Source organism: Kryptolebias marmoratus, linkage group LG10, assembly GCF_001649575.2.
Source record: "Kryptolebias marmoratus isolate JLee-2015 linkage group LG10, ASM164957v2, whole genome shotgun sequence".
Classification (NCBI taxonomy): Eukaryota; Metazoa; Chordata; class Actinopteri; order Cyprinodontiformes; family Rivulidae; genus Kryptolebias; species Kryptolebias marmoratus.
In genome coordinates this window covers 1606111-1616536 of record NC_051439.1, presented here as the reverse complement: position 1 = coordinate 1616536, position 10426 = coordinate 1606111, and the positions used below count along the sequence as shown (strand labels likewise).

At 35.5% G+C, this 10426-nt stretch overlaps 1 protein-coding gene across 1 annotated transcript; it reads right to left on the bottom strand.

Annotated features, from left to right (window-relative positions):
* Positions 1-5654: 5654 nt before the first annotated feature.
* Positions 5655-7977, bottom strand: nat8 (N-acetyltransferase 8). Its single transcript, XM_017404988.3, has 2 exons — positions 7754-7977; positions 5655-6962 (listed from the first exon to the last, which is right to left on the bottom strand). The coding sequence occupies exon 2, from the start codon at positions 6958-6960 to the stop codon at positions 6298-6300; it is 663 nt and encodes a 220-aa protein (XP_017260477.1). The 5' UTR covers positions 6961-6962; positions 7754-7977; the 3' UTR covers positions 5655-6297.
* Between the last annotated feature and the right edge of the window lie 2449 nt (positions 7978-10426).

The following is a 10426-nucleotide window of genomic DNA, read 5'->3' as shown; positions in this document are numbered from 1 at the left end:
ATATATATATATATATATATATATATATAGTAAGTGTGATAAATATCACAATGTGGGTGTGGCATGTCTACCTACAAAGTCAAGTAAATATATATATATATATATATATATATATATATCTGGGAAAGAATCTGGAATACAGAATACTTTATTTTAACGATAACTGATCTTACTAAGATCAGTAAACTCCAGGTACCAGGTTTCCTCCCACAGACCAAAAACATGCATATTAGGTAACTCTAATATTGTCCCTAGGTGTGAGTGAGAATGGTTGTTTGTCTTTATGTGTCCATGTGATGGACTTGCGACCTGTCCAGGGTGTCCCCCTGCTTTTCAAACAGTGACTGCTGGACATAGGCACTAGCTGCCCGCGACCCGGAACAGAGAAGCGGGTAAAGAAAATGGTTGGATTTCCAACCAAGCATTCCATTTCAACAGCGGTGACAGCTAATAAAATCTTAAAGCTGGTTGTTGCTGTTGAGCTGTCAGTGAGACACTCCCTGTCCAGCTGCTAGCAACAGAAGCTGTTAGCCTTCATTGGTTTCTTCATTGATAAAAAGTATTATCGAGTGATATAAACAAACCGGATTAACTAGTATTTGAAGACAGCTGTGTATATTTATATAAAACTGAGGCTCCACTTTCAAGACCACAAAATGTGGTTGAAACGTTGTGTCAAAAATCCGGCTTCGTTCCTGCGGACGGGCTACATCCATCCATTGAGTGACCGGTCCTGACAGACCCGTCCTGAGGTGTCCTCGCTGCTGCCTGACTCAAACCGAGGCGCCCCGGGGCGAAACAAATAACTACAAACCAGTTCATGTTAAAAAATATAGAATAATTTTATTCAACTGTTTATTACATGGTGATATTAATTTTTTTTTTAAATATTTAATGAAAATAAATAGTTGGAGAAAGAAGTTAATTACTATTTTGGTAGAAGTTTGTTACAAATGCAGCTACCAGAAAAAAGACAAGGACAAAGGTTAAAGTGAAGATTTTTTTTTTATTTTTTTATTTATTTATTTTTTATTATTGCTATTGTCATCTTATACATCAAACAAGGTATCGGCAACTGATGTACACAAACCCAAGAAAAAAAACCTGAAGAAGCCGACCCAAACTGCTTCCATACATACAGAAGAAACAAAGAAAAAAGCAAATAAATAAACATGAGAATAAACAATAATAAATTTAAAAAACAGAAAACAAAACAAAAAACAAACATTAGGGGTTTTCCAACAGTTTCAGATTGTTTATCATATTAAATAGTTCTGCATCTTGATGTTTGTCCATGAATTTCAGAGAAGGGAAGAGGTGGCAGAGTTCTTTGTGAAAGATGGGGAAAGATGGTTTGACTTTAAGAAAACGACATTTGTGAATGAAAAACTTGCCCATGATAATTATTAGATTTAATAACCTTTCAAAATTCTTTTCTTTTCTCAGAGTCCCAAAAATAATGTCTTTCTTAGAAAGTTCTGGTAAGTTAGGATTTTTAGGGAAAAGCCAATAGTGCACATCATCCCACAAAGCTTTACAATACACACATTCATAGAAGAGATGTTCAGTCGATTCAATACCACTGTCACAAAATAAACAAGTGTTATCATCAATAGCAAATCGAAGTCTAAGGAACTCCTTAGAGGGATAAACACCTGAAAAAATTTTGAAATGGACTTCTTTAGCTTTTGGAGGAACGGGAAGATTTAAATAATTTGTTCTAACTTTTTTCTTTTGAATCTTTGAGAAGAAATGTGATATAAAATTTGGGTTTGATACAAAAGGAAACAGAGTACTAGTAAAGCATTCCCTAATTTTTGAATTTTTTAGTTTATTATCTGTGATACTGTGCCCATTAATCAGAAGTCCAGGTAGCTCAGGGGTTCTGTAATCAGGGATATTGTAAAGTGATTTTGCTGTACATAAAATATTTGGGGGAATAGCTCTAATAATTTTTTGAAATTCACTTTAATTTATTTGCAAGTTATATTTAACACTGAAGTTTTCAAAAGACATAATCTCTCCATTATTTAATAAGTGCATCACAGACCAAACACCTTGTTCTAGCCAATTATTTGCAAAGATTGATTTCCTATTACTTTTAATATAACGGCAATTCCACAAAGTATTGTGTGGGCTGTAGTTATGTTTATAGATTAATCTCCAATACAATAAAACTTGCTGGTGAAAGAAGGAAAGTTTAACAGGCAAATTTTTAACGTCAAAGTCACATCTAAGAAGGAAATTAACTCCGCCCAGATTAGAAAATATTTTACTGGGAATATGGAACCATAATGCATTTTGGTTTGTTAAAAAAGACCGAAGCCAGTTTATTTTTAAAGTGCCGTTCATACTGTCAAATTCTATGGCTTGTAGTCCTCCATCCTCAAACTGTTTGATTAAATTACCTTTCCTGATATAGTGAGTTTTTTGTTTCCATATAAAGTCAAAATTCATCCTATTGATAGATTTGATTGCTGAATTGGGTATTCCTAATGTATATGCAGGGTAAATAAGTCTGGAAATACTTTCCATTTTGGTGAGAAATATTCTACCCAGAATAGATAAATCTCTGTGTGTCCATTTATTTAACTGAGTTTTACATTTTTGAAGTTTCTCCCAAATATTCAGATTTTCTAAATCAGATTTATTTTTATTTATATGCACACCCAGATATTTGACATTGGATTTTATAGGGATATTAAAAGCAGTAGATATGGGACAATCTTTTAGAGGCAAAATTTCACATTTGTTTAAATTTAATTTAAGCCCTGAAGCCTTTGAGAATATTTCAATCAAATTGAGAATTTTGGGAATTTCATTCAGGTTTTTTAAGAAGAGGGTTGTGTCATCGGCTAGCTGACTAATAGAAAACTCTTTGCCTAGCACCAACAATTTACCAAATTGAGCATTTTTAATTGATATGGAAAGCATTTCTGCAGCAGCAATAAATAGTAAGGGGGAGATAGGACAACCTTGTTTTATACCTTTGTTGATGCTAAATCTTTGTGAGGTGCCATGTGGAAGACACACTGAACTGTTTGTATCTTTGTAAAATGTTTTAATTACATTAATACATTTATTTCCAAATCCAAATAGATCTAAAGTTTTGAACATAAATTCATGTTCTATCATATCAAAGGCTTTATAAAAGTCTAAAAATAATACAAAGCCTTCATTTTCAAGTAAGTGGTTATAGTCAATTAAGTCCAAAATAAGTCTAATGTTACTGTGCATAGAGTGCCCTTTTATAAATCCAGATTGGGTGTCAGAGATAATTTGGTATATGCCTGATTTTAACCTGTTAGCGAAAATGTGTGTCAGGAGCTTGTAATCATTATTTAAAAGTGTTATAGGTCTCAAATTATCAAGAAGAGTTGGATCTTTGCCGGGTTTAGGAATAAGCGTGATGACACCTTGTTTCATAGTGTGAGTTAAACAGCCATTTTCTAACAATTCTTTAAGCATTTCAAACACAAGGGTTCTGATGCTAACCCAAAAATAAGTGAAGATATATGGAGGTAGCTGGAGTGAGGACAGAGGATGCAGAAAACAAGAGTAGGATGACTCGCCGTGGTGACCTCTAAAAAGGGAACAACCAAAACAGAAAGAAGGAAATAGGTTCATTTACTACTGGTTTAAAAGGTACTCATTGCAATCTATAAAATAAACAAAGACAATCCTGAACTACATCAAATGATGCTGTTTGAAAGTGTTTACTCCAGTAGCTTTCCAGAAATAATGATGTGCAATTCTAAAATGCAGGTAGACAGTCAATGTAAACAAAGCACTTGGCTGAATGCCAAAGTCCTTGTAGAATCTTAAGTGACATGACTGACCTACATTAGGCTAGCTGTAGTCTGTGTAGGTACACAAATGTGGCAAAAATCAGACAAGCATAAAATGAAGGAGAAAACACTGAAGTGGAAATATATGAATTAATCTGCTAAACTGTTGGACTTAATGAGAGAGAAGCAGCTACAAAGTGAAGATTCAACTCAATCTGAATACACTCAAGTTATCAGTCTAAAGATAGATAACTTTTACTAATTGGCATTTTATAATGTATGTTCATGTTTTTGTACAGTGCCCTGAGAGGACTTTGGTTGTGAATTGGAGCTATATAAACAAACTAAATTGAACTTCTGGATCCCAAAAGTCTCTTCCATGGTCATCACCACTGAAGCCATATTTAGTCACCTCAGCTGTTTCCGTAGTTAAACAAACACATGTGGTAGTTGGCAGCCAGTGAATAAATGTCAGCTACTCCCACTTTACAAAAGCCAAAAATTGGCTGAGATATTGCCATTTTTGTTTTCTGAGGTCACTTGGCTGTGGCAGCCATCTTGGACTCCAAAAGTTAAACAGTTGTAGATATTTATCCAGCAAATACTTTGAGTATTTCAATAAAATCTGCTAAGTGATTAGTAAGGTATTTTGCCAACTGTAAAAACAAACAAACATATAGACATGGGAAAAAACCTCATTCTGCCATCAAGTGATAATAACCTGACAAACAGACCAGTGACTTAATTCTGCATTACACCCAAGAGCTGCATCTCAGAATGAGTCAAAATGAGTTTTGTTTTTGTTTTTTTTCCTTTGCTTCTTTGGTTAAACAGATATCCACCTCTAATTTTTGTCTCTTGGGTGGAAAATGTGATAAATAAAAGGTAAAGCTGTAGAGAACACCTCCGTACAGAGCACACTATGTGCAGAAAAAACATTCAGGGCTGAGTTTGTAGTTCACACTACAAAGTAAACATTGAGATTTAACAAATTCTGATTTGGATAACATTTAATCAAAAAAAGAAAAAAAAAGAAAAAAAGGCAAACACATCAGTAAAGTAGATAAATATGATTATTAACAGTGAGATAAAATATTCATAATGCAGTATTGTAAAATAAAGCTAATTGTTCATCTTTGTTCAATAACAGGATGCTTGTTGAAATGAATAACACATAAATTAGTGAAAACTGACCAGAAAATGTGAAACCTTTTAGAGTAGAATTGCATTATTTTTAACCTGAACATTGATAGGTTAATAAATACAAAAGAAAATTCTGCACTTTAGATTTTCACTACTAAAGTGCAGTTTCTTCCTCAGTGATTTTGTATTCTCACTTACATGTTACTTATATTTTAAACATCACTTCAATGTTTACCAAACTATAACACTGGTTTTGTTCTTATTGCAAGATTTTGGGAAACAGACAAAAGAAAGCAGACACAGCTAAAGATAGACTAATCATAGATCTCCCCCCTTTATCAACTCTTACACTCAACTGTTGATTATAGTTGCAAACAAAGAAGTAATAGTCACCCATTTCTAAATTTAACCTAGTCAGAATGTTTCATATAAAGAAACTTGACGCCAATAATTTCTGTGTGGTAAAATCTTAATTGTTGCAATGTAACCAAATAAATCTCAACATTAACAGAAAATTGTCCACTTGAATTTGATGAATACTAGTGCAATAATTTGTCCAATGTTTTAAAGGTGGAAGAGTAAAAAGTTAAGAAATTGCCAGTAGTTTACAGTGTTTACTGATTTCAGCTATTATAAGGAGTTAAAACAAAAAAGAAATGATTTTCTCAGAAATCAGTAAACAAACATGAACATTTCTTTTTAATTAAAAGGTCTAGCAAGGAATGCATATCACCCATTGTCTTTTATGACAGAGTTTTAAACAAAGATCATCTTGTGATAAGAAATTACAAGGTTTTCGCTGTTTTGGTCACATTTAAAAAAAAAACAACAACAAAAAAAAGTGGAGGTCTTGCACAACTTGTTAAGGCTCAGAGTATGTTTTGGTGATGACTCTCAGCTACTACCACACCAGATTTTAGCTCAGTATTTGTAAAACTGAATGAATTACAGTAATCTTTGTGTTTTCTAAAGCCAGTTAGCTGTGGCAGTCATTATGAATCAAATTGACTCCAAAAGTTGTGATAGACATCCAATGATTCAAAAGCTCTTTTGCTAACACTACAGACATCAAACACAAAGACATTTAGCTAACAATGTACTAATATGACACTTTCATTTTCCTCAAGAAATATTACACAATAAGGGCCAGTCTTGCCAGACTTTAATCTGACTAATGTCTGGCAAGACATTACTTCATTGTCTACGGCTGACATTTCAGAACTGTTTGACATATCATCAGATCAGCACTTCAAAACTGACCAGACTATTAAAAGTCCCAAGTGTAAAACCGTTAAAGGTGAAACTGGATAAATGAATGGGGCTATCACTTTAAAATGTCAGGGTTATGTTACTTTCAGTCTCTTTCTCAATTTTGCTGTAAATCAAGTCTGTAGACAATCAGGTTGAAGTTAAATATTTTAGCAGCAAACTCAGGAGCAGCAGACTCGCTTATCCTCTTGTAACCCATATGCTCATACAGTTTCTGAGCATCGGTCTGCACCACAGAGGTGTGAAGGACAACAGCAGTGTAACCCCTGTCACGAGTAAAATTTGCTACCGTCTGACATAAAGCCTTAGCAATGCCCAATCTACGATAACTGAGGTGCACTGACATCCGTTTCAGTTCCAGGCACCCTGTTTCATTCTTAGAAGGAAGACATGCCACTGTCCCAACCACCTGCCCATCACTTTCAGCCACCCAAAAACACGAGTCTTTTTGCCCCAGGTAGGTCTCACTGATGTTTCTGAGATCTTTTCTTAGGCAGGTCTCTATGTACTTATTAAGCAAGTAGACGACCATCTGCCGGGCCCCAGCCAGGAGGAGGGTGACTGCCAGGATGGGCAACAGGAAGGACTTGGAGCTGGTCAAGAAAGCGCAGAATGTGCACATGAGCACCATCTGGGTCAGTGGCTGCTTCAAGATGTGCATAAAGGAGGCGGGCAGGTGCTCACTCATCCCCAAGATGAAGATCTCTTGCACATGCTCAGCATCCTCATCTTTATATTTCCTGATCTGAATGTTGGCCATATCTGAATTTTACAACAAAACACAAAGTCAAATCATTAGAAGGTGATAAACTATTCCAAAATAACATATATATATAATTTTCTGAGAGTTAGTAAATGCCTCATCTGTAATCCATAGTGTAGACACATTAAAATAACCAATCTCGGACAATCTAATTAATCAGTAAATTTAAAACACCTTACTATGATAGTGAACTGTAATTGTAAAAATAAGACCCTTCTGCTAGCACTATTTGACTTTAGCATTAGAGAGTTTGTGGTGATAATTCCACTTAAAACATCTGACATATCAATTATCATGTGGTGGACAGAACCTTTCTGTGTAATTCAGTGTTTATGTGTAAATGTAATCACTTATTAAAGCTACTATGGTGTTGTTTAAAGTTACTGAATAAACTACTCCTGAAGTCAGAACACAAATAGTTTAGAAACAGGTAATGTGTATGGAGAGAAGGGACTCCAAATTCATACCAGAAGGTTCAAGTTTAGCCTCAAAGTTATAGACATGTATTAAATTACAAATACATAAAGTCTTAGTTTAAAAAAAGAAAGAAAAAAAGTACTAAACTGCTGATCATATAAGTACGTCAGCAAGGCTTCAACTAATCAGTTGGTTAAAGGAACTACTTGCCTTTTAATCGATATGAGCATGTACTGTTAAACAAAGTATACATTAAATCAGATGTTTGAACTTTGTCAACCAGATAAGAAACATTATTAGCTATAACATCAGCTAGCTAACTTAACACTGCGTCTCTACATCATTCTTAAGTGGAATTAAAAAGACAAAATACCTGCTTAAGTTGTGATAATGACCTAAAATCGAGGAGTTTCCGAGACAACTTCCCCACTCAGGATGTGTCGCTGTACGATCTGTTCCGGAAGTACGATCCGTACCGTTAGCTCATTTACGCATGCGCTAAAAAGAAATACTTCCGATCGCCGTTTATCGCTGTTGAATATGCTAGATTTAGAATAATTGACTGGAAATAATTACTTCCAGCCTTAATTCTAAAAGTGCACTAAATTATATCCTGTTAGCCTGTCCGACACTGGCGGCGTATTTATTCCAACCTCTTCCGCCACACACATACAGAACATCCGGTACACTTCAAAATAAGAAGATGAACAGAAATTGCTAACATTAATAGAAATTTCTCTTTCTATAAATTGATTATTTTTCCTAGACAACGTTATGATTCCGTTTATGAATAAGAACTGTCTTAGTTTACTTTGAAAATTATAATTCAGTAGAAAAAAAGGCGTATTGGTTGATTGAGTGGACTGTAAAGTATTTACGCTGTCAATGCTTCCTCTGGTGGACCCATTACTGACAGCAGAAGACCTTTATTTTAATAAAAGTCATCTTTTATGAGATTTACTGTAGAAGCCTATCCTGGCATAATTTGCTAAATATTATTTGTTCTATTTATTGCTCATTTTGTATTTGTAAAAAAATAAATTCTTAAATAAATTGACGCTCTTTGTGTGACGTAATGATTACTTATGATCAGTCATAGCAGTCTATCGAAATGCTGTTGTATCATTTTTATCTGTATTGTTGCTATTGAATCATTTTGAAATGTATTATTGGTATTCACTTTAAATCATATATTATTTATACTACTGCAATGACACACAAAAAAGAAAAGAAATCCCCAAAAAGCCCTTCCCGAAGTATTCCTTTTGGCGCATGCGATATGAGCTGACGATACGGATTGTGCTTCCGGAACAGATCGTGCAGTGACAGGGCCTAATTCCGCGTTTCATTAAAATCAGAACTCGGAAGAGGAGTGACGTCTTCTTCTTCTTCTTTTTATGGCAGTTGGCAAGCAACGTGCATTACCGCCATCTACTAGAATGGAGTGTGGATCGGGATGCTAAATATACAAGGCCTGGCCAAAAAGAAAGTCGTCACTTGAATTTAACTAAACAAATAGGTACTAGCCTCCTATTGGATAATTACTGCATGGGTGATTATGTTTCAGCTGGCAACAAATTATTTAACCCCAACTGGTGCAATAAGTTGCTTCTCATTTCTTAAACAACCATGTGAAAGACACATCCTGTGGTCGTGGAAAAGATGTCAGTCTGTTTGAGAAGGGTCAAATCACTGACATCTAAGGAGATTGCAGAAACTTGTAAAATTGGGTTAAGAACTGTCCAACGCATTATTAAAAACTGGAAGGATAGTGGGGACCCATTGTCTTCAAGGAAGAAATGTAGCTGGAAATAAAGCCTGAATGATTGTGATCGGTGATCACTTAAACGTTTCGAAGAAAAACAACATTAGAACTCCGGACTCATTTAAAAGTGAAAGTAAGAGCGTTTCCACATGCACAATGCAAAGGGAACTCAAGAGATTGGAACTGAACAGCTGTGTAGCCTTAAGAAAACCACTAATCAGTGAGGCTAACCAGAAAAAAAGGCTTCAATTTGCTGCGGAGCATAAAGATTGGACTCTGGAGCAATGGAAGGTCATGAGGTCTGATGAGTCCAGATTGACCCTGTTCCAGAGTGATGGGAGCATCAGGGTAAGAAGAGAGGCAGGTGAAGTGTTGCCTACTGTCCAAGCCCGTGGGGGCAGTGCTATGATCTGGGGTTGCTGCAGTTGGTCAGGTCCAGGTTCAGCAACAAGATGAGCTCAAAGAATGAGGTCAAAGGTCAGCTGACTACCTGAATATACTGAATGACCAGGTTATTCCATCAATGGATTCTTTCTTCCCTGATGGCACGAGCATATTCCAAGATGACAATGCCAGGATTCATCGGGCTTGAATTGTGTAAGAGTGGTTCAGGGAGTGAGAGACATCATTTTCAGACATGGATTGGCCACCACAGAGTCCAGACCTTAACCACATTGAGAAACTTTGGGATGTGCTGGAGAATGGCTGAAGTTTTTATGAAATGATTTTGTTGTGGTGTTTTTAGAGAAAGCAACAGAGAACAGAGCTGAATTCAGAGAGGGAGGGACACTCAGACAGGGTGAGAGAATCACAGTTAAGTGTAAGTTTGATGCTGGGAAGGTTTTCAGTCATCCAGGACATGGCACAACAAAACAAAAAAGTTGAAAAATAAAGCAACCTAATTACAAGAACTGAAGTCCAGTTGCTTTTTGTAAAACCTTTTTTTGGTTTTTGTGTAAGTTTGATGAACTTGAGTTTATTTTTTAAAAAAGTCCTGTTTTATTTAGACATATACAATGACAGTACTGCTGCAGCTGTGTTGAACTCTGTTTGGGTAGTTATGAGTTATGAAAAATAACTTTTATTCTAGGAGACAGACTGCTCAGACCCAGGGAGAGTGATGGCAGGGACAGAACCATCTACATCAAACACCCATGTTTGATGTGCATTGCCACTTGTCATTATTAGTGTAAATGGCTACTAAATGTTAAAATTCTCCTTCTTGTTCATTAGTCAAACAGTGACACCTAGCGGTTAATTTATGCTTTTATTTTGAAGAAC

Bases quoted from the DNA above. Each gene is read 5' to 3' on its own strand.
- nat8 (XM_017404988.3), bottom strand. From the start codon at position 6,960: ATGGCCAACATTCAGATCAGGAAATATAAAGATGAGGATGCTGAGCAT.